Source organism: Mustelus asterias, chromosome 14, assembly GCF_964213995.1.
Source record: "Mustelus asterias chromosome 14, sMusAst1.hap1.1, whole genome shotgun sequence".
Classification (NCBI taxonomy): domain Eukaryota; kingdom Metazoa; phylum Chordata; class Chondrichthyes; order Carcharhiniformes; family Triakidae; genus Mustelus; species Mustelus asterias.
The window spans coordinates 35,834,290-35,859,386 of NC_135814.1; the positions used below are offsets into that span (position 1 = coordinate 35,834,290).

The 25,097-nt window shown below is 42.0% G+C and overlaps 1 protein-coding gene across 1 annotated transcript in view; it reads left to right on the forward strand.

Moving 5' to 3' along the window:
- The window catches only part of dpp10 (dipeptidyl peptidase like 10), an 837,745-nt gene that overhangs the window by 782,084 nt on the left and 30,564 nt on the right, over positions 1 to 25,097 (forward strand). The window contains exons 16-19 of the mRNA XM_078229163.1: positions 8,067 to 8,188; positions 17,870 to 17,917; positions 19,264 to 19,362; positions 24,319 to 24,388. Of these exons, the coding sequence (XP_078085289.1) occupies positions 8,067 to 8,188; positions 17,870 to 17,917; positions 19,264 to 19,362; positions 24,319 to 24,388 (339 nt within the window). The remainder of the gene's footprint in view (positions 1 to 8,066; positions 8,189 to 17,869; positions 17,918 to 19,263; positions 19,363 to 24,318; positions 24,389 to 25,097) is intronic.

Sequence of the window (25,097 nt, forward strand, 5' to 3'; positions counted from 1 at the left end):
CAGCTAGTGTGTGTATTTTTTTGGCCTTTACTTTAACAGCAGTTTTTCAAGTTTAAGTGAAAACTAGAAGTGGGCAGCAAAGGAGTCTGGGAAGGGTTTTTATTTTAACTTTAAAAGTCAGTTACCTGGGAGGTTCCCCCTCATTGATCCACTGGAGCAAGCTGAGAGGGGTGATTGAAAAGCAGCAGTGCTGGTAAGAGATTAATTGGATTAATTGAATTGTTTATTTATTTAATTAGTCAGCTAGTGTGTGTATTTTTTTTGGCCTTTACTTTAACAGCAGTTTTTCAAGTTTAAGTGAAAACTAGAAGTGGGCAGCAAAGGAGTCTGGGAAGGGTTTTTATTTTAACTTTAAAAGTCAGTTACCTGGGAGGTTCCCCCTCATTGATCCACTGGAGCAAGCTGAGAGGGGTGATTGAAAAGCAGCAGTGCTGGTAAGAGATTAATTGGATTAATTGAATTGTTTATTTATTTAATTAGTCAGCTAGTGTGTGTATTTTTTTGGCCTTTACTTTAACAGCAGTTTTTCAAGTTTAAGTGAAAACTAGAAGTGGGCAGCAAAGGAGTCTGGGAAGGGTTTTTATTTTAACTTTAAAAGTCAGTTACCTGGGAGGTTCCCCCTCATTGATCCACTGGAGCAAGCTGAGAGGGGTGATTGAAAAGCAGCAGTGCTGGTAAGAGATTAATTGGATTAATTGAATTGTTTATTTATTTAATTAGTCAGCTAGTGTGTGTATTTTTTTTGGCCTTTACTTTAACAGCAGTTTTTCAAGTTTAAGTGAAAACTAGAAGTGGGCAGCAAAGGAGTCTGGGAAGGGTTTTTATTTTAACTTTAAAAATTAGTTACCTGGGAGGTTCCCCCTCATTGATCCACTGGAGCAAGCTGAGAGGGGTGATTGAAAAGCAGCAGTGCTGGTAAGAGATTAATTGGATTAATTGAATTGTTTATTTATTTAATTAGTCAGCTAGTGTGTGTATTTTTTTTGGCCTTTACTTTAACAGCAGTTTTTCAAGTTTAAGTGAAAACTAGAAGTGGGCAGCAAAGGAGTCTGGGAAGGGTTTTTATTTTAACTTTAAAAGTCAGTTACCTGGGAGGTTCCCCCTCATTGATCCACTGGAGCAAGCTGAGAGGGGTGATTGAAAAGCAGCAGTGCTGGTAAGAGATTAATTGGATTAATTGAATTGTTTATTTATTTAATTAGTCAGCTAGTGTGTGTATTTTTTTTGGCCTTTACTTTAACAGCAGTTTTTCAAGTTTAAGTGAAAACTAGAAGTGGGCAGCAAAGGAGTCTGGGAAGGGTTTTTATTTTAACTTTAAAAGTCAGTTACCTGGGAGGTTCCCCCTCATTGATCCACTGGAGCAAGCTGAGAGGGGTGATTGAAAAGCAGCAGTGCTGGTAAGAGATTAATTGGATTAATTGAATTGTTTATTTATTTAATTAGTCAGCTAGTGTGTGTATTTTTTTTGGCCTTTACTTTAACAGCAGTTTTTCAAGTTTAAGTGAAAACTAGAAGTGGGCAGCAAAGGAGTCTGGGAAGGGTTTTTATTTTAACTTTAAAAGTCAGTTACCTGGGAGGTTCCCCCTCATTGATCCACTGGAGCAAGCTGAGAGGGGTGATTGAAAAGCAGCAGTGCTGGTAAGAGATTAATTGGATTAATTGAATTGTTTATTTATTTAATTAGTCAGCTAGTGTGTGTATTTTTTTTGGCCTTTACTTTAACAGCAGTTTTTCAAGTTTAAGTGAAAACTAGAAGTGGGCAGCAAAGGAGTCTGGGAAGGGTTTTTATTTTAACTTTAAAAGTCAGTTACCTGGGAGGTTCCCCCTCATTGATCCACTGGAGCAAGCTGAGAGGGGTGATTGAAAAGCAGCAGTGCTGGTAAGAGATTAATTGGATTAATTGAATTGTTTATTTATTTAATTAGTCAGCTAGTGTGTGTATTTTTTTTGGCCTTTACTTTAACAGCAGTTTTTCAAGTTTAAGTGAAAACTAGAAGTGGGCAGCAAAGGAGTCTGGGAAGGGTTTTTATTTTAACTTTAAAAGTCAGTTACCTGGGTGGTTCCCCCTCAGTAGTAGTTTTTTTTTTCTCTCGGGCCCCTAGCCCTATAAATTGGTGCAGAGGAGATACCCGATCCTCTACACTGGTAGAGGATCCCACCCTTCCATCCTCCTCTAACCTAATTATAAGTGTGGGGAAGTTTTTTGTTTTCTTTTTTTCTTGCTGGTAATGGCTTCAGGGATGGCAGTTCAGGCAGTATGCTGCATCTCCTGTGGGATGTATGTGGTGAGGAAATCCAGTAGTGTTTCAGGAGATTTTAGTTGTAAGAAGTGCATTAGATTGCAGCTTCTGGAGGAGCGTGTAAAGGAGCTGGAGGGGGAGGTAGAGGAACTCCGCATAATTCGGGAGGCGGAGGTGGAAGTTGATAGGAGTTATAGAGAAATAGTAACTCCTAGAAATGAGGCTTGGGTCAATGCCAGGAGGAGGGGTAAGAAGCAATCGGGAAGACAATCCCCTGGGGCGGTTCCCCTCCATAATAGGTTTTCGGTGCTGGAGGCTACAGTTGAGGAGGAATCAACTGAGCATAGAGAGCAGATCTCTGGGGGTGAGCCGAGTGAGAAAGCTCAGGTGGTTAGGGGCTGTAAAAGACTGGGCCTTGTGATTGGGGACTCCACAATTAAGGGGACAGATAGGAGGGTCGGAACTAAAGGTAGGGACTCAGGGTTGGTGTGTTGCCTACCAGGGGCTGGGGTCCGGGATGTGTCTGACAGGGTATTCAGGACTCTTAGGGGGGAGGGAGATAAACCACAAGTTATTGTACATGTGGGGACACACGACATAGGGAGGATAGGGGAAGGGGATATTAGGCAGGGATTTATGGAGTTGGGGTGGAAACTAAAGGCCAAGACTGACAGAGTGGTTATCTCTGGACTCTTGCCTGTACCACGGGATAGTTTAGAGAGGAATAGGGAGAGGGAAGGTTTGAATTCATGGCTGAGGGGATGGTGCAGGAGGGAGGGGTTCAGGTACTTAAGCAATTGGGGCTCGTACTGGGGAAGGTGTGACCTCTATGAGAAGGATGGTCTACACCTTAATCAGAAGGGGACCAATATCCTGGGGGGTAAATTTGCTAAGGCCATGCAGGGAGGTTTAAACTGATTCGGGGGGGGGAGGGATCCTGAGTAGTGGGGCTGAAAGTGAGGGATGCATGGATGGGGACTGCAATGCACGGCATTGCAGAGGTGGGGTGGAGCAGGGTTTGAAATGTGTATACTTCAATGCCAGGAGTATTCGCAATAAAGTGGGTGAACTTGCAGCGTGGATCAGTACCTGGGACTTCGATGTTGTGGCTATTTCAGAGACATGGATAGAGCAGGGGCAGGAATGGATGCTGCAGGTCCCGGGGTTCAAATGTTTTAGTCGTAGTAGGGAAGGAGGTAGAAGAGGGGGAGGGGTAGCATTATTGGTCAGAGATTGTATCACAGTGTCAGAGAGGAGGTTTGATGAGGACTTATCTGTTGAGGTAGTATGGGCGGAGATTAGAAATAGGAGAGGAGAGGTCACCCTGTTGGGAGTCTTTTATAGACCTCCTAAAAGTTCTAGAGAGGTTGAGGAAAGGATTGCGGAGTCAATCCTGCTTAGGAGTGAAAGTAATAGGGCAATTGTTATGGGGGATTTTAACTTGACTAATATTGACTGGAATTGTTATAGCTCTAGCTCGTTAGAGGGGTCAGTTTTTGTTCAAAGCGTGCAGGAAGGTTTTTTGACTCAGTATGTAGACAGGCCAACTAGAGGTGAGGCTATATTGGATCTGGTGCTGGGAAATGAGCCAGACCAGGTGCTAGACTTGGAAGTTGGTGTGCATTTTGGTGATAGTGACCACAATTCGGTTACGTTCACCTTAGTGATGGAAAGGGATAGGCATGAACCTCGGGCCAGTGGTTTTAGCTGGGGGAAGGGTAATTATGAGGCTATTAGGAGAGAATTAGGAAACATAGGTTGGACTAGGAGATTACAGGGACTGGGAACGTCCGACATGTGGAGTTTTTTCAAGGAGCAGCTACTGCGAGTCTGTGATAGGTATGTCCCTGTCAGGCAAGGAGGAATTGGTAGGGCTAGGGAACCGTGGTGCACCAAAAAAGTTTCTTTGTTGGTTAAAAAGAAAAAGGAGGCTTATGTTCGGATGAGACGTGAGCACTCGGGTAGTGCACTAGAAAGCTTTAGATTGGCTAAGAGGGAGTTGAAGAGCGAGCTTAGAAGGGCTAAAAGGGGACATGAGAAGACTTTGGCGGATAGGGTTAAAGAGAATCCTAAGGCGTTCTATAGGTATGTCAAGAACAGAAGGTTGGTTAGGGCAAGTTTAGGGCCAGTTATAGATGGCAGAGGGAAGTTATGTGTGGAACCGGAGGAGATTGGTGAAGCATTGAACCAATATTTCTCTTCGGTGTTCACGCAAGGGGACATGAATATAGCTGAGGAGGACACTGGGTTGCAAGGGAGTAGAATAGACAGTATTACAGTTGATAAGGAGGATGTGCAGGATATTCTGGAGGGTCTGAAAATAGATAAATCCCCTGGTCCGGATGGGATTTATCCAAGGATTCTCTGGGAGGCAAGAGAAGTGATTGCAGAGCCTCTGGCTCTGATCTTCAGGTCGTCGTTGGCCTCTGGTATAGTACCAGAAGATTGGAGGTTAGCGAATGTTGTCCCATTGTTTAAGAAGGGGAACAGAGACTTCCCCGGGAATTATAGACCGGTGAGTCTCACTTCTGTTGTCGGCAAGATGTTGGAAAAAATTATAAGGGATAGGATTTATAGTTATTTGGAGAGTAATGAATTGATAGGTGATAGTCAGCATGGTTTTGTGGCAGGTAGGTCGTGCCTTACTAACCTTATTGAGTTTTTTTGAGAAAGTGACGAAGGAGGTGGATGGGGGCAAGGCAGTGGACGTGGTATATATGGATTTTAGTAAGGCGTTTGATAAGGTTCACCATGGTAGGCTTCTGCAGAAAATGCAGATGTATGGGATTGGGGGTGATCTAGGAAATTGGATCAGGAATTGGCTAGCGGATAGGAAACAGAGGGTGGTGGTTGATAGTAAATATTCATCATGGAGTGCGGTTACAAGTGGTGTACCTCAGGGATCTGTTTTGGGGCCACTGCTGTTTGTAATATTTATTAATGATCTGGATGAGGGTATAGTTGGGTGGATTAGCAAATTTGCTGATGACACCAAAGTCGGTGGTGTGGTAGACAGTGAGGAAGGGTGTCGTAGTTTGCAGGAAGACTTAGACAGGTTGCAAAGTTGGGCCGAGAGGTGGCGGATGGAGTTTAATGCGGAGAAGTGTGAGGTAATTCACTTTGGTAGGAATAACAGATGTGTTGAGTATAGGGCTAACGGGAGGACTTTGAATAGTGTGGAGGAGCAGAGGGATCTAGGTGTATGTGTGCATAGATCCCTGAAAGTTGGGAATCAAGTAGATAAGGTTGTTAAGAAGGCATATGGTGTCTTGGCGTTTATTGGTAGGGGGATTGAATTTAGGAGTCGTAGCGTTATGTTGCAACTGTACACAACTCTGGTGCGGCCGCACTTGGAGTACTGTGTGCAGTTCTGGTCCCCACATTACAGGAAGGATGTGGAGGCTTTGGAGAGGGTGCAGAGGAGGTTTACCAGGATGTTGCCTGGTATGGAGGGGAGATCCTATGAGGAGAGGCTGAGGGATTTGGGATTGTTTTCGCTGGAAAGGCGGCGGCTAAGAGGGGATCTTATTGAAACATATAAGATGATTAGAGGTTTAGATAGGGTGGATAGTGATAGCCTTTTTCCTCTGATGGAGAAATCCAGCACGAGGGGGCATGGCTTTAAATTGAGGGGGGGTAGTTATAGAACCGATGTCAGGGGTAGGTTCTTTACCCAGAGGGTTGTGAGGGATTGGAATGCCCTGCCAGCATCAGTAGTAAATGCGCCTAGTTTGGGGGCGTTTAAGAGATCCGTAGATAGGTTCATGGACGAAAAGAAATTGGTTTAGGTTGGAGGGTCACAGTTTTTTTTTTTAACTGGTCGGTGCAACATCGTGGGCCGAAGGGCCTGTTCTGCGCTGTAATGTTCTATGTTCTTAATGTTCTATTTCTGCCTGGGCCTCAATTCTAATCAATGTGCAGTTGTCCTTATCTGATTTGCTTCATTCATGCTTATAGCAGGACATGCTATTGTGATTCATGATCTGTGCAATACTGATCAGAATTAAGACCATGGCATTTTACCTCATGTTGATGTGAACATCAAGAACACCAGTAGAAGTGGGCGGCACGGTGGCACAGTGGCTAGCACTGCTGCTTCATGGTGCCAGGGACCCAGGTTCAATTCCTGGCTTGGGTCAATGTCTGTGTGGAGTTTGCACGTTCTCCCTGTGTCTGCGTGGGTTTGCTCCGGGTGCTCCGGTTTCCTCCCACACTCCAACGATGTGAGGGTTAGGTGGATTGGCCATGCTAAATTGCCACTTAGTGTAAGGGGGACTAGCTAGGATAAATGTATGGGGTCATGAGGATAGGGGCTGAGTGGGATTGTGGCCGGTGCAGCCGGATGGCATCCTTCTGCACTGTAGGATTCTATGATTCTAAGTTAATTATTTTTCTTTCACAATTAGCATGAAAGGTTAAAAAGTAATTTTGATAGGAAAATGTATTGTTCTTTCTCATTGGTGATATTTGCCAAACAGCCAGACCCAAGATAAAAATAGCATCTGCAAGCTGTACTGAGTGAATTGTTGCAAAGTTGGATTAATTAACAACTGACCTAAAGCTGCACCTCACAAATAAATTAAAATAATTGCAATATCCAAGAGAATTTTGATTTGGGGAGAAGAGATGCCTTTCTCCATGGACTTGTTATAAATTAACCATACGAAAAAGATAGCATTGTGTTGCATATTTCTATGAATAATATCAAATTAATTAATACTATTTTAGCAAATATTTTATATCTTGAGTAAAATGTTGCACCCTGTGGTGTAATACAAAATTGTGTTTGTGGAGCGCAAGTTTGTTTTTTTAAATCCAATGCAGGAATTTGACAGGGAGTTTGCCTTGTGAGTGAAAATTTGGTTTTCATAAAAGGTCAGATCAGCTGGAGATTAAGCTGCCACTTACTTCACCCACAAGTAATGAAGCACAAAGTTTGTTGTCAGAACTCCAGCTGTGACCAAGAGCAGGGTACCACAACAATTCAATAACCGTAAAACTCCACATCAGAGATAAGTAGACGACCATCTCCAACACAGCAGGAATGGAGTTGGGTAATTCTTTTAAATTGCTATCAGTTGTGTAGCACAAATTTGAAGTTGAAATGAAAAGAAATGCAGATATTTACAATTTACCCTTTGCAGTCTGTTGGGGTCTTAGTTTTTTCCTGAGTTAGCTGAGGCTATTAAAGCCACCAGTTCAGAACCGAGTATCCTTAAAGTTAGGGTAGAAAAAAATGGGGCAGTTACAGATCAATAGTTTACATGGAGGAGTAGAGCCAGAAAAAACAGAGTGAAACCCTATCAGTGTTGCAGGCAGCAGCAGGGTGGGTTCCATGCTGTGTAGTCACCAGCTTTTTTCCCCCCACTATATTCCCAGACCATTTGAACCAAATATTCCTGTTCTATAGCCATTAACAAGTTATTTCAATGCGTACTTCTCGAATTTGTCTTCTTTTGTTACACCGTTATCACTCCCGTCATTTAATCACCTCCTGTCCTCTACCTAATCACAGACCATTCTCCCTGTCCCTTTTTTTTCTTTAACTTTGCACCTCCTTATAAACTGTTGACCTGTAACACCTCTTGGTTCCAGTGAAAAGTTATCGATCTGAAACTTTAACTCTCTCTCCTCTGATGCCTCCTGACTTTGAGCATTTTCAGTAGCTTCTGTTGTTATTTCAGATTTCCAGCATTGACAGTCTTTGCTTTAGTCTTTGGGAAATACATGCATTTTAATTGCATTGGCATATAGCAACAGCATTGTGGTAGAAAATTCTCTGTTCAGTGTTCTGACCTGCTTCCTTATGCTTGTTCTGTTTAACAGCGTACACACCGTAGGATCATTTCACCGCCAGTGTCTCTCCTGTACTTTCCATCGGGAGAACTGCACTTATTTCAATGCCCACTTCAGCCCCAGTAACGGACACTTCATACTGCACTGCGAAGGTAGGCTCTGAATCAATTGAGAGATACAATAAATACAATTGATTAGCTGTTTGTCCATAATTAAAACATTCTGCTGCTGTAAGTAGGGAAAGCCAGTTGTGGTTTATCCAGGGCAAGTCTACTTGCTGCAGATCAAATGTAAGGTCTCACGTGTATTGATTTAACGTTTATTCATGCATCTATTACATGGTTGCCAATTGTCCACTTGCCGTTGATGCGATTAGCAATTCCACACAGACACCGATCATCCTGCCTGTGCCCCTAAGGTCAGCTTTTTCAAGGTTGGGACTAAACCTGAAAAGCCTCTCACCATCACATGGCACCCGACTGATCGTTTGTGTGGGGCAAAGCTACAAGGGCTGTGTGCTTCTCTGATTGTTTTACATTGGTAAATCAGAGATGATGGTAAGTATTTAATTATGGTTACAAATGCAAATGTGAAGGGCGAAAAACACAATTAACTCTCAGAAGTGTTCTTGTGGAGGTTGACGATGAAACCTTCACAATTCTCTAGACTAAGTTCAATTGTAATATTGCACAAGGATATATAACATGTATATCATTACATTTTTATAATGTTCTGATATTCATTCATGTTAAAATTTGGAAAGACCTACAGGCTTGTCTGCTTGTGTTCCTGCATTTATTCTGGTCATGTTTACTGCAAGCATTACCATTTCAGTGCAGTACTCTATTTAATGCTCTATCTCACTTCAGTCTAAGATATCAATGGTTGGCTGGTGTTTTCATTCAGATAATTGAATATGATGACCAATATATCAATTGATGAAAGAAGATAAGTTTCAGGTTAAGAGTGTCATCATATGAGATAGCGTAAAAGTCGCAGTCTGACTGATACTTCATGGTGTGGATTGCCTTTCAATGCTTTGGGCAACTTCTTCCCAAACAATTGCTATTTGTCATTTCTTCTTTTGTTATGGATAGGGTATTGCTGTTTGTTCATGTGGTTCTGTTTAAGTTTATTTATTAGTCACAAGTACATTAACACTGCAATGAAGTTATTGTGAAAATCCTCTAGTCGCCACACTCTGGCGCCTTTGCGGGTATACTGAGGGAGAATTTTGTATGGCCAATGCGTCTAACCAGCACGTCTTCCGGACTGTGGGAAGAAACTGGAGGAAACCCAGACATTGGGAGAACATGTAAACTCCACACAGACAGTGACCCAAGCCAGAAATCAAACCCGGGTCCCTGGCGCTGTGAGGCAGCAGTGCTAACCACTGTGCCACCATAGTGTTCAAGCAACACTTCTAATATTAAATGAATTTGTAAGCAAAAGAAGTAGCATCACTTCTCCCAGTAAAAACAACAAAAAGGTAAAACTTAAATATTTGTTCTATGATATAACTGTATAAATTATAAAGTATACGTATAGAGGATTGATAAGATTTTTATTAATTTATTTTGGTACATTTGCACTTATTGTCCAAAGACAATCAAACTTCTGTGGTTTAACCCTTCAACATAATAAGAATGTTTCCTTGGAGATCCATTAATGCCCTGGAGAGGTTAAAACAGTGCCTTGACTGGGATGTTTCAGAAGCCTTGCTATATGCAGATTCAAATATTTTGTGATTTTACAGCTTGCGTGTAAAGCTTGCAATTTATTAAAATATATGGCTAGAACTTGCAGCATGTCAATATGTTAACCATCTTTACCTTAGAATTGATTATTTCAGTGTCCATCAGTGACCTCCTGATATAGCATAGCATCCTACAGTGCAGAAGAAGGCCACTCGGCCCATCAAGTCTGCACCAACCACAATCCCACCCAGGCCCTATCCCCGTAACCCCATGCATTTACGCTAGCTAGTCCCTCTGACACTAAGGGGAAATTTAGCATGGCCAATCAACCTAACCTGCACATCTTTGGAGTGTGGGAGGAAATCTGAGCACCCAGAGGAAACCCACGCAGACAAGGGCAGAATGTGCAAACTCCACCCAGACAGTGACCCAAGCTGGGAATCGAACCCGGGTCCCTGGCATTGTGAGGCAGCAGTGCTAACCACTGTGCCACCCCGATATGCACAGTAAAGTCACGTGTAAATGTCTAGCAATATCACGTCATTGAGATTTGGCTGCAAGGTTTGAAACACTGTTCAAAGAGATAAACCAATGGTTACGGCCAATATAGGCAGCTTGTGTGTTATAGTGATGAGCTTTCTGACATAAATTAGCGATATGGCAAACTACGCAGAGAGTGGTGGGTGCCTGGAAGGCGCTGCCAGAGGAGGTAGTGGAAGCAGCGCTTAAGAGGCATCTGGATGGGTATATGAATAGGGATGGAACAGAGGGATATGGTCTGAATAAGGGCAGTAGGTTTTTCTTTAGCTTAGTTAGGACATCATGATTGACAAAGGCTTGGAGGACTGAAGAGCCTATTCCTGTGCTGTACCTTTCTTTGTTCTTTGTTTTTACTTTATCAGATTATTATGCAGAACGTCTAGGTTTCAAATGGTAAAGTTAAATTACACTGGAACTTAAATCCATGATATAAGATTATCTCTGAGTGCTTTATCCACCCTCTTTATAAATAGGCTGATGATTTGTTTAGAGAGAAATCATGTTTTTCCAAATCTTTCCGCCCTAGTATTATTATTTTTTTCCTGTTATTATTAAAAATGTGTTCACTGACTGAAAATAGAACCTGCCTGAAGAAGTTCTCTGGATTTTTAAATCATCCAATGCCTCTTTATTAAAGTCCTCGAAGATGCTGAAGTATTGTATGATACTAATTATGCTTTACTCTTTTATCATGTTAAACAGAATAATTTAGATTGCTTATGAAATGAGAAACGCTAGTCTTTTATAATGACAGTGATTGGAATGTTTCCTCTTCCCTGTCAACTGCAAACATTTCTGAGTTAAATTATTTGCATTATGTTTCCCATCTTGTAGCTTTGAAAATCATCCCTTTTACAACTCAGTTAAAAACAAAACAAAGCAACACAAAAAAGAATAGCAATACAAATTGGACTACAAAATCAGCGTGCCTGGTTGCCAAAACAACAATTTTCTGATCTCTGCTCCCTTCAAGTGAAACACTTGTTGTTAGCTGTAATAAAACAAGCTGGATACTTTCATATTTCATTGCAGTTTGGAGCTGCTGGTCGCACAGAATTAATGAAGATATATATATCGAACAACTACTGTTTTATTATAGGGTTGAGTGCATCTGATTCAGTTCTCAAGCCAGTCTGAAATCATGCCCCCTTGTCTTTCAATGCAAATGCCATCCAATGGTCCAATAATGAGCAGGTGAAAAAACCTGCTGGTTTTGTTTGATTTGATTTATTATTGTCACATGTATGAGAATACAATGGAAAGTATTGCTCCTTGCGCACTATATAGACAAAGCATACCGTACATAGAGAAGAAAAGGAATGATCGCAGAATGTAGTGTTACAGTCAAAGCTAGGGTGTAGAGAAAGATCAACTTAATGCGAGGTAGGTCCATTCAAAAGTCTGATGGCAGCAGGGCAGAAGCTGTTCTTGAGTCGGTTGGTCCATGTCCTCAGACTTTTGAATCTTTTCCCCGAAGGAAGAAAGTGGAAGAGTGCATGTCCAGGGTACATGAGGTCCTTAATTGTGTTGGGTGCTTTTCTGAGGCAGCAGGAAGTGTAGGCAGTGTCAATGGGTGGAAGGCTGGTTTGTGTGATGGACTGGGCTTCGTTCATGACCCTTTGGAGTTTATTGTGGTCTTGGACAGAACAGGAGCCATACCAAGCTGTGATACATCCAGAAAGGATACTTTCTGTGGTGCATCTGTAAAAGCTGTGTTCAGATAAAGTGATAGATGTTTCTTTAAAAACACACATACACATAGAGAATTTTATAAATTGGGAGAGCACTTCAAAAAATATTGAATAGATGTTCTTGTCCTTCAAAGAATGCTTTCCATTATGCCTTCTGAGTCACTTCATAATGTCTGTTTGTCTGCACAAATCAACGCTTGATAGGGTAGATTTAGTGAGTGACCTTACAATGCACAGCAAATTTAACCTATAACTCAATGTATATTAGTGGTTCAGATACAATATCAGGTAAAGCAGCAGAAGAGAATCTGTGGCCTTGGTCATCAGTCACTGACTTGCTTGAAAAACCTGTGTACACCTGAGGGTAAATTCATCAGATTGCACTCCAGCACAAAGCTTCACCACACGGGAATGAAGGTCACAGAAGAGGCTGTTACACTTCAGTGCTGATTCTCCAACCTGTGCTCTGTTTATATTCCATTGGAAATGTGGTCTCATTGAAGTTACCTGTATATTTGCAGATTTTTTTTCATTGTGCAAATTTACAAATGGTGCATCTCAGTATTTTGTGTATCCCCTCACCTCTGTTTGGAGTTGGGGAAGGGGATGGATATGGAAACTACTTCTTGTCCTGCTCAGCTTCTGGTTATATTGCTGTGGGAGAGTGGCAAAAGGTACTTCAACAAAGGAACGGGAGGAAAGTGGAGAAGATTTGGAGGCCACTCCAACATGTCTCGTTGTGACCAATTCAGACATTTGCAAAATGGAAGATCCAATTAACTGGTCAGTCTCTGAAATAATATTGAATATATTCACTAGGAAAGTGGATGCTCAAATGCTTTCCAATCAATGAAGTGACTGCATGTCTTGGAAAGTCGTATTCCATTCCTGCTTTCTGAATAAGAATGAAAATTGAATTATTAATTTACAACACTCAAAAGTGCAAGAAACAATTACTTTGTACCTTTGAACCCATAGGCTACAAGTGACCTCAAATAAAGCAGGTCACTGATCTCCTTATAGTTACTTTAGCTGGCAGTGAAATGGACCCCCACTCAGCAGGAGAACTGTTGATCTGGGTCGTGACAGATCCAAACGTGTTGAGGTAGATCCTGGCCTTGTGTAGCATTTTCCCGCTTGTCCGAGCACAAAGTCACAGTGAAAAGGTTTTGATTTAGAAACATGGAAACTAGAAGCAGAAGTAGGCCATTCAGCCCTTCGAGCCTGCTCCGCCATTCATTTTGATCATGGCTGATCATCAAAATCAGTATCCTGATCCCTCCCCCCCATATCCCTTGATCCCTTTAGCCCCAAGAGCTATATCTAATCTCTTCTTGAAATCAGACAATGTTTTAGCCTCAACTACATTCTGTGGTAGTGAATTCCACTCATTCACTGCCCTCAGGGTGAAGAAATTTCTCCTCACCTCAGTTCTAAAAGGTTTACCCCTTATCCTCAAACTATGACCCCTAATTCTGGACTCCCCCACCATTGGGAACATTCATTCTGAGTCTACCCTGTCTAACCCTGTTAGAATTTTATAAGTTTCTATGAGATCCTCTCTCACTCTTCTAAACTCCAGTGAATATAATCCTAACCAATTTAGTCTCTCCTCATATGACAGACCTGCCATCCCAGGAATCAGCCTGGTAAACCTTTGCTGTACTGCCTCTATAGCGAGGACATCCTTCCTCAGATAAGGACACCAAAACTGCACACAATACTCCAGGTGTGGCTTCACCAACGCCCTATATAATTGCAGCAAAACATCCCTATCCCTATCCCTATACTCAAATCCTCTGATTTGAAAAAGGAAAGACTGAAAATCAGATACCACAGCTAATTTGTTGTGTGAATAAATCTTCTGATTTTTAGTTGCTTCTTTTTGAATCAACCATACAATATTCCCTCAGTGATTTTATAGGGTGGAAAGTATTTGAACACATTAACTGCAAAGTAAGAGACTAAAATCCATGCTTTATAATAGGGCTCTGTAATTTGTCGCATGCAAGCTTGATTAACTTCTATTCTATCTTACAGCAGCTATATGGATCAATTTAAATATTACAGCTCAGACAAAAGACAAACCAATGGAAAAATGCAGGGGTTGAAATCATGTCGTGTGTTGCTCTTAATGAACATGTCTACTTGTTCTGTAAATTCCCTTTGTCTGCTATGTTTAGAAAGCCATAAACCAATTTGTTTTAAATTAATTTCAATAGTGGAAGAGATCATGTCATAAAAACACCCACAATGTTCACTGATCTTCCACAACCTTCACTGATATTCCACAACATTGGCTGTGATTCTCTCGATTGGAATCCAGTGGGAAAGTCGGTGCTTTTCCTGATGATGCTGTCAAGGCTACTGAGGTGGGATTCAACCTCTTTAAAACTGAAAAAAATGCTCCCATGTGAATCACGCCAGCCAAAAGTGTCGGTCAGCATGGTAGCACAGTGGTTAGCACTGCTGCCTCACAGCACTAGGAACCCAGGTTCAGTTCCAGCCTCGGGTGCCTGTGTGGAATTTACACATTCTTCTCCTGTCTGTGTGAGTTTCCTCCGGGTGCTCCAGATTCCTCCCAATGTCCAAAGGTGTGCAGGTTAAATGGATTGGTCATGGTAAATTGGTCCTTGGTGTCAGGGTAAATTGAACCTTTCGTCTCAGGGGAATTATCAGGGTAAATACGTGGGGTTACGGGGATAGGGCCGGGTTGGTATTGTGGTCGGTGCAGACTCAATGGGCCAAATGGCCTCTTTATGCACTGTCGTGATTCTATGATTCTATGTGCCAGGTGTGTGAGATGCCCGAGTCGACAATCAGCTGTTCAGCCGACATTCAAGGACGCTTCCTGCTTTTTCTTCTCTCAGAATAACTGAAGGAAGAATAACTCAGTCTCACATTAAAACAGGAAGCATTTCATGTTGGATCTTTTATGAGACCAATCTTTCTGAGTTATAACTGTGGATTTACTTCTGACAGTCTCTAATGCAACATGGTAAATTGTTCCTTAGTGTCAGGAACAGTAGCAGGATAAATGCATAGGATTGTGGGAATTGGGTCTGGATGGGCTTGCTGTTGTTGCAGATTCGATGGGCCAAATGGCCTCCTTCTGCACTGTAAGGATTCTATGATTCTAAGAACCCAGAGAAAATCATTGAAGCCTATAACTGAACTGCTCCTCAAAAATTTAATTCATGACAAGATTAATTAGATGTTCTACACAATGTCCATGTAAAATATGTGATATAACCGTTTCTAACCTGCAGTTTTCCCCATGATAACATCATCTCAATGGTTCTATCTTTCAAAACATATGACCATGGAATGAGATGTAGTTCTGAACTTGTACCAAGTGCAAGAGCATCAGGGTGGCACAGTACACTTGGGTTTGTGCTTGTATCCAATAAAGCAGAGAGATATTGATTAGCACATATAAAGCCTCACGAGTTTCCAATCTCATCTAATCATTGGAAGGCAAACACTCTCCACACAGGGAGGGATAGCTATCCCAACGCCAGCCCTTGTATAACTTGTAGTGACCAGCAACTCACCATTTGATTTTGATTTGATTTATTATTGTCACATGTATTAACATACAGTGAAAAGTATTGTTTCTTGCGTGCTATACAGACAAAACATACCATTCATAGAGAATGAAACGAGAGAGTGCTGAATGTAGTGTTGCAGTCATAGATTGGGTGTAGAGAAAGATCAATTTAATGCAAGGTAAGTCCATTCAAAAGTCTGACAGCAGCAGGGAAGAAACTGTTCTTGAGTCGGTTGGTACGTCTTACCCATAGATGCTGAAAATGATGAGAAAACCATCATAAAAAGACTTGCCTTCTTGCATGGCACCTTATCATGTCTACACAATGTCCCAGAGTGCCAATGAATTACATTGAAATATTGGCCGCGATTCTTCCATCCCGACCTGCAACTTTTCTGGCGGGTCGGGGTGGGAGATGCGCAATGCCGGCCTCGTTCTGGGATTTGCGCATGCACCAGGAACGCATGCGCATCTCCCAGAGCCGGTGAACAGTCGCAGGCCAGACCACCCTGGAAACCGGCGGGAAGGCAGGCAAGTAATTTGAATCTTTTAAAATATGTTTTAAATGTCTTTTACATTTAATTATCGGGAATTTACCAGTCCTGATTGAATCTTCCACCCCGCCAGGAGTACTTCATCCCGGCAGGGTTTAGAGTAGCTCCCCACGTTCAGAGAACTAGCGGGAGACCCCGCCGGAATGAAGGGAGGGTAATCGGGGCTCTGCAGGGGGTCGGGCAACGGGGAGGATGTTGCCTCCTGGGCATGGGCACCCTGGCAGTGCCAGTCTGTGCCCCCTGGCACTTCCCAGAGGGCACCTTGGCATTGCCCACTGGGCATTGGGCAGTGCCAAGGGGGTGGGGCTTATTGTGAGCAGGGCCTATGGGCGATCGGTGGGCGTGTGGGGTCCCGCTGCCACTCTGCATGGCAATCGGTCTGTGGTGGAGGGAGGGCGGCGATTGCGGAGGGCTGGGCTGGAAGGGGCCTGCCTCCCTGGGGGGGTCTGATCCCGAGGGGGTCAGTGGGAGGGGGGGGGGGGGGGATGCCGGGTGAGGGGGTTGAGGGGATTGCCACTGCTGGTGAGGTGGGCTGGACATTGGGGTGCTCAGGGGCGGTGGGGGCGGGGGGGGGGGGGGAGGTGGTCAGGGCTGACCCGGGAATTGTTGTGGGGGCCGCGATTGGGCCATGGGAGGTGCTGAGGGGCAGCACTGCAGGGGTCCCAGGCTGGCCAGCGATCAGGCTAGCCAGCAAATGGGGAGTCTGACAGATCGGAGCATGCGCAGAGTTTCGGAACTGTCAGACTCTGGCATGAATAGGCCCCGCCGCCCTGGGTTTTTAATGAGACTCACGATTGGGACCTCTACATTGCACAGAGTGGGGCGATTTGGGTGGAAGTTGAACTGACAAAACAGTCGGGATCTAGAGCAGTTTTCCCACCAATTCCGTGCTTTTGGGAGAATCGCGGCCATTATTAACAGTTCATAAGAAGGTGAACATTGATGAGGAGAAAGCAAAATCACGTAGGGATTTTCCAGCCATGTTCACCCCAAAATCCTGCCTGAGGTCAACGGACCTTTACATAGTCCACTACCATCCCCCACCCCCGCCCCCACTGACGAAGCCAGCATTTGTTGCCCAATCCTAATTGCCCTTGAACTGAGTGGCTTGCTAAGTCCGTTGCAGTTATGAGTCAACCATTTGTTGTGTGTCTGGAGTCACAGGTAGTCATGATGTGGAGATGCCGGCGTTGGACTGGGGTGAACACAGTAAGAGTTTTAACAACACCAGGTTAAAGTCCAACAGGGTTTAAACTGGTCACAGGTAGGCCAGACCAAGTAAGGACAGCAGCTTCCCTCCCCTAAAAGATGTCAGTGACCCAGATGGGTTTTTTTTATAATTGATGATTTTTTTTTTGGTCATCATTACTAAGACTAGCTTTATATTCCAGATTTATTAATTAAAATTCTAACTCCACCAGCTACCATCACTACTACTAACCCCACCGCTCCACGATATCAGCTGCAAAAAGATAAAGTTTGAAAGTAGTTGTGTTTGTTTCCAATATACAGGAGAATGCTATGATGTAATTGTATGATTCTTATAAATTAACATGAGGATAATAATAATATGGTTATGCCTGTAAACATTGTAAAATGAAATGCACTCCCATAAGTTATACAGATATGATTTTTCTTGTCTTCTTGGTGTTACTTTCAATCAGGAGGCAATAAAATGTTTTGTGAGGACGAAACTGAAACTATCACTTCCATCTTACAGAGCAGAGAACCCAATAAATAAATTAATCCAATACTGCAGAATATTAGAATAATATTTTCCTGTATTCTATGTTTCACGCAGGTCCAAATATACCAATGGTCTCTGTCCACAGTGCAAGCAATCCAAACAGTAAGTATATAATTCCAGACCTATAAAATTCATTTACTTGAGACTATTTCAGAGTTCCTTGCTAATGGGCATTTAGTGCATTACTCATTTGACCATAAACCCATGTTCACTTTTGAATGCAAATAAAGCCATTGGATCCCAAATGAAACCCAATTATTATGTAGTAAAAACAGAGATGAAGGACGTATTGTTATGGTTAACTCTTATTGGTGGAGAAATGCCACTGCATCATAAAAGATATCAGGCCATCTCCTTTGTCCCTCAACTTTGTCTGTCAGTATGGCTGATCAGAAGATGTGCTTTTGCTTGGATCTGCATCACTCCCATCTGTGTTTGGAACAAATGGAAAAAAAGATTTGCAAAGCAGCTTGTCGTTAAAGATTGTCCCTTTAGATATCAAGAATGTAACCAGTTGGAAACTGCAGAATCAGCAGAAAAGGTGTGTTTAAAATTTAAAATTGTAGTTTTTCACCTCAAGCCATGAGGGGAGTGGAAGAAAAGGAATCTCAAGTGAAAGTGTTCTTTATGATGGTATAGGACATTAGCTTTCCGTTGCCAGCCTCAGAATACATTTAAGTTAATTGATCATCAAAAGTGCAAACTAAAATCTTTATTTTTAATTTAAGTACCTGTCTTGGCTCAATTGGTAGGATGTTTGATTTTGTGTCAGACACTGTGGGAGTTTTATGCAGTAAGAAGTTTAACAACACCAAGTTAAAGTCCAACAGGTTTATTTGGTAGCAAAAGCCACACAAGCTTTCGGAGCTGCAAGCGCCAGGCCAAGAAAGCGAGCGCACAATTTAGGTTGGCACTCCTGTGCAGTACTGAGGGACTGCAATCCTGTTGGCGGTGCCATCTTTTAGATGAAACATTGTTAATTTCACACCTCTTGAAGGTTATCATTAAATTCGGAATCAATAACGTTACCGTAGTATTACTGTCACTCAGATAAAAGTGACTGGGCTGGTTTTCTTGTCATTTTGAAATGAAATGTATTGTCCTGCATAATGTGCATAAGATTGGCTCATAAAATGAGATTAATGTAAGGTGAAACCAACTTAACTTATTTACATCACTAAATAATGCATTAGTAAATAAAAAATATAAAAGATTCAATTCTGTTGTTCTCATAATTTTATTAACCTTGTGGTTATAGTTGCATGGGTCTATGAAGTGATTTTCAATTGTGATATTTTACTGTCACTCATAAAAGTGCTGTACCGAGTCGTATAATAAAAGTGATGTACTTGGTGTTGAAGCATTTGGTAACCTTCGAGGTTGGTACAAAAACTGTCATGTTTTTTATGATGTGTAAACAAATGTATTTATTTCTTTTTATAATGTAGACTCCTACATATTAGAAAATAATGCTGTCCTGCACGAATGTATCAAAGGAAAAAGGATCCACAAACCAGAATACAGAACGGTTCATATTGCTGATTATGGTGCGTTCATTATGTTTGTTTTATCTTATTTAATTATGTAGCAATGTGGGGGTTACACAATCTAGCTTGAATGGTGGGTGGCCATTGTGTCTCGTGGCTTCTAAGACATGCCCAATGAAGATTTTAAAAGTTCCACGTAAACAGAGAAATCCCACAACTTAATATTGTAGAGCACAGACAGTAAATATATATTGACCGGAATGTTCCAGTCGTTCACACCAATGGGATTCTTCAGTCCCGCTGCAGTGAATGGAGATTTGGATGAGTGTCAAATTCTCCATCCTCGCTTGCAGCAGCAGCGGGACATGAACGGCTGGAAAATTCTGACCATGAGCTACCAAGAATCCACGATAAAGTACATTCAGCATGAATTTCCGTTACCCAATAAAATCTCAATTTTTCTCACAGGAATGCAAAACCAGAGATTTTACCTCAAATAGTTCGGAAGGTAATTGCCCACTTCACAGTAATGCATTCCACGTTGAGCAGGACCATTGACAAATGATCTGCCCACCTCAAACAGATGGATATTTCATTTGAATATCAATTTGAAGTGATACAGTGTGTATTGTATATGAATTGCACCATTGGATGGAGATGGTGGACATTAACTGGGGATTCACTTACGCTCCTATGAAAAGAAACAGGCTGAAATTGTAGTATTTGGTTTAGGAGTTGCAAGTTTGTGGTGTATACATATCTATAAATAAACACTCTATAAGTGGGCAAAGATTAGGCTCCAGTTCTATCCTTTAGCGCCTGGCTTCATAGGTTAGTCATGATGCGGAGATGCCGGCGTTGGACTGGGGTAAACACAGTAAGAAGTCTCACAACACCAGGTTAAAGTCCAACAGGCCACCTGTTGGACTTTAACCTGGTGTTGTGAGGCTTCTTACTTCATAGGTTAGAACATGGTAGCTGAGAATGTTTGTCTAAAAGTGAAGATTGAAAACTAAGAGAAAAAATGTCAGGTAAAATTCTGAACTTCCAATTGCGATTGAGAAAAATGGTGGAAAGCAAGCTTAAAAATGGTTACCCTTCAATTTTCTTGGAGTTTGAATCATATGGCCAGTGAAAGAATGAAGTAGGTATGTGGACGTGAGTTAGGATGCTGCCAAAGAGAAAACAAGCTATGGTCTTGGCACTGTCACTTTTTACAAGTAAAATCAGAACTGAAGCATTTTAAGGGTAGGGTCAAATAGCTCAGTTGGTTAGAATGTGATGCTTAATGAAGGTACACGTTGAATTCTTGGGCCTGTCTCTTCCACTTGACCCATTGTGATATCCTAACATCATTGAGTCAGGATTAGCAATCTTTGGACAATGGGAATATTGCATGAAGGGAGAGAGAAAGCATTTTGCGAAATGGATGCCACACAGTTAGACAGTGATGAAGGTCTCAACCTTCGATTTGAGCTTCTGGATGAAAGGTACAAGAAAAATGATCTGCTAAATGCCTTTGAAGCATGGAATTTGATAGATTTCAAAAAATAGATTCCATGGAGGAATATATCATGAACTTGAACTGATTGTTTAAAAGGTTGACAAAGTTCAGTTGAACTTTGTTGGATCAGTACAAGTGTTTAAATTAATGCATTGTACATATGGACAGGTGCCTGGTTCTAACGGATGTTCAGTTCTCGGAGAATGAAACTCTGTTGGAATAAATACCTGCTGCCTTAAAATATTCCTGGAGAAACAGTAATTTCCTTCAGACTTCATGTAGTTATTGAGCCATTCTGCAGTGACACAAAGAATAAATGACTCAATGATTTCCAGATTGTAAAATACCCCAGATACAGGCATCAAGGTTTAAAGACAGAATGAGGATGAAAATAGCTTGAGCAGATCTGGCTGAATGAGCAAATAAAAAGAATCTGAACAACAATAAAGGGTGAATGAATCCCAGGAATGTCTAGGTGTGACTTAAAGTATCACTATGCAGTGAATTGTTGAAGAAACAAAGTCCAAGAAGTGGCACATGGTCAAGAAAATTTTGAATCATAGAATCTCTACAGTACAGAAAGGGGCCATTCAGCCCATCAGGTCTGCATCAACTCTCTGACAAGAGTATCTTACATAGGCCCTCTCCCACGCCCTATCATCGTAACCCTGCACATTTGGCTAATCCACCTAACCTGCACATCCTGGGACATTAAGGGGCAAGTTCGAAAGAGTAATCCACCTAACCTGCACATCTTTGGAGTGTGGGAGGAAACCAGAGCATGGTTGTAAATCCCGTGGGAGTGAAACACTCTTGGCAGGGACGAGGATTCTAGTGGGCCTGGGACTAAAGTCTCCGGGCCCGCTAATGATAGGGAGATCCTGATTTGAATCATTTGTACAGCTCCATGCCAATTTCTGACACGGAGCTGACAGTGCCAGAAATCCAGCAGCTGGAGACCCGCAGAGGCTGTGGCGCCCAGTGTGGAGCCCACTACACGGCCTCCATTTGAGTCTCCCAGCCCGCTGTGCTTCTAAAGCAGTGCAGCGGGTTGGGAAAATCACCTCCTACATCATTTTTCAAGAAAGGAGGGAGAGAGAAAAAATGGAATTTCAGGCCTGTTCGCCTGATATCAATTGTTGGGAAAATGATGGAACCTATTATTGAGGAAGTCTTAACAGTGCACTTAGAAAACAGTAATATTGGAACAAGTCAACATGGTTTTGCTCAAGGAAAATCCTGTTTGACAATTTGTTAGAGTTTGCTGAGGATGTAACTGCTGAGCATATAATGGGGAACCAGTAGACGTAGCATACTTTGATTTACAAAAGACATTCGATAAAGTGCCACACAAAAGATTAATTGGCTAAATAAGGGCTCATGGAATTCGGAGTAATGCATTAGCATGAATATAGAATTGGTACATGGATAGAAAACAGCAAGTGGGCATAAATGGTGCATTTTCAAATTGGCAGGCAGTGAATAGAGGTGTTCTGCAAGAATTAGTTCTGGAGCCTCAACTGTTTGCAATCTATATTGATGACTTAGATGAAGAGACAGAATAATATATCAAGATTTGCTGATGATATCAAACTAGGTGGGATGGTAAGCTGTAGGGAGGCCACAGAGATATAGACAAATTAGGTAAGTGGGCAACAAGAAGACCAGATGGAATATAGTATGGGGAAGTTATTCATTTTAGTTATAAGAATAGGAAAACAGAATATCTTTTCAAAGGTATGAAACTCGTAAGTGTTGATATTCAACACTTGGGTTTGCTCGTTGGCAGCATGGTGGCACAGTGGTTACCACTGCTGCCTCACAGCACCAGGGACTTGGGTTCAATTCCAGTCTTGGGTTATTCTGTGTGGAGTTTGCACGTTCTCCCCGTACCTACATGTGTTTCCTCCGGGTGCTCCGGTTTCCTCCCACAGTACAAAGATGTGCAGGTTAGGTGGATTGGCCATGCTAAATTGCCCTGTAGTGTCCAAAGATGTGTAGGTTAGATAGATTAGCCATGGTAAATGTGCAGGGTTATGGGGATAGGACAGAGGGTGTGATGTTCTTTCGTAAATTGGTGCAGACTTGATGGGCCTCTTTTTGCACTGCAGGGATTCTATGGTTTCTATGGAATGAAGAAAGTCAGCATGGAGGTGCAACAAGCAATTAGGAAGGCAAATGGCACATTGGCCTTTATTGCAAGGGGATTAGAGTACAAGAATAATTGTACACATTTTTGGTGAGGCCACATCTAGAATATTGTGTGTAGTTTTGGTCTCCACCTTTAACAAAGCGTTTACTTGTATTGGAGATGGTACAAGGAAGGTTCACTCAATTAGACCCTGGGAGGAGTGGCTTAGGTAAACTGGGTTTATATTCTCTGGAGTTCAGAAGAATGAGAGATAATCTGATTACAGTCTACAAAATTCTGAAACGGCTTGATAGGTTAGATGCTGAGAGACCAATTCCACTGGTCAGAGGATCTATAACACTAAAAAAAACAGTCATTTAGGACGAAGATGAGAAATTATTTCACTCAAAGGATTGTGAATCTTTGGAATCCTCTATCCCAGAGGGTTGTGGATGCTCCATCGTTGAACATATTTAAGACTGAGAGTTTTGTTCTCTCAGGGAAATAAGGGACATGGGGAGCAGGTGGGAACATGGAGTTGATGCCCCAGATCTGCGATCATTGCATTGAATGGCAGAGCAGGCTCAATTGCCATTTGGCATGTATTCTCTCATGCAAACATATTAAATGAATTTATGGAACATCTTGGATTTCTCAATGTGGCTTTAGTTTAGTAAAAGGGGAATGTTAGATGCAGAGTTGGGTGATCACCAACAAGTCAAATCTAAGATATCATTCCTCTTTGCAAAATGTATCATACTGACACTACTCAGTTGGTGGGGGCAGGAGGGATTGGTAGTGGGGGAGAAGACTTCCAAAATGACTAATGACAGCTGAAATAATAACTGTATTAACATAAATAATACTTGACATTTAGCCAAACGGAATATTGGACCTTATATTACAGGCACTCCTAGTATGTACAAAATATTAGCCAGAGATCTAAGCCACATTCACATTTGCCGACAAATAGATGTTCCTTAGATAACAGGAAAAAGGCATTCCTTTTTCTGAACCCAACAGGGAAAAATATCCCAATTTCCCCCAATAATTGCATATCCATGACCGTGGCCACAGCAGCAGATGGCTCTTCTTTAATTTTCACTCACCATGGTAAGGAAAAAGCATTGAAAAATGAGAAAATTGTGAAACATTTACAGTTCCTTTGTAACAAATCCTTGTGCCTATTTCTCAATGTTCAATTTCATTGCCAATTCCTGCTACCGCATTGTCTGCATTTGTAAACAGTTGTTAAGCTACATGCATTGTGAAGAAACCTGTTTCAGATTGCATGAATATTAGTCAAACATTAATGCGATGTCTATGTACAATTTCCTCTGAAACAATAACTCTGAACACTGCTTTTACCTTTTGTTCTCAGAACTCACTCTGCAGTTGTTGTATCCTGAGGGCTTTGATGAGAACAATCAATATCCAGTTCTGCTGGTTGTGTAAGTAATTGTGTAATTTAAAATTCAAAATCCCTGCTGACAAATACATCACTAAGTTATAGGCACACAATGCTTATTTCACTCTTAAATACTATTCTTTGGATTTTATTTCTTCAAAGTGAGATTGCTAGTGAGATGACCTGAAAAATATCATGAGCAGCATGCTCACAATTGCAAGGAGAAGGACTACTGTACTTCTTTCGTATGTTTCTGTGAGAGGCTTTTATTGAACTGACCCTAAGATGTTTCCAGAGGCAGACTCATGGCATGATCACATGACTATGGAAGGCCTAAGGTGTTAATTAGGCTGGTTACATTTCAAAGATGTGGAGATGCCGGCGTTAGACTGGGGTAAGCACAGTAAGAAGTCTCACAACACCAGGTTAAAGTCCAACAGGTTTATTTGGTAGCAAATACCATAAGCTTTCGGAGCGTGCTGCTCCTTCGTCAGATGGAGTGGTCTCTCCATCTGAGACCACTCCATCTGACGAAGGAGCAGCACGCTCCAAAAGCTTATGGTATTTGCTACCAAATAAACCTGTTGGACTTTAACCTGGTGTTGTGAGACTTCTTACTGTGCTTACATTTCAAAGCCCAAACATTCCCCTTTCATGTTGGACTAAAGATACAAACATCCCCTTTTTCCTAGCGAACAAAAGATACATTTGCACGCAAGATCCCATTACCCACTATACAGCCACTGTTCTCA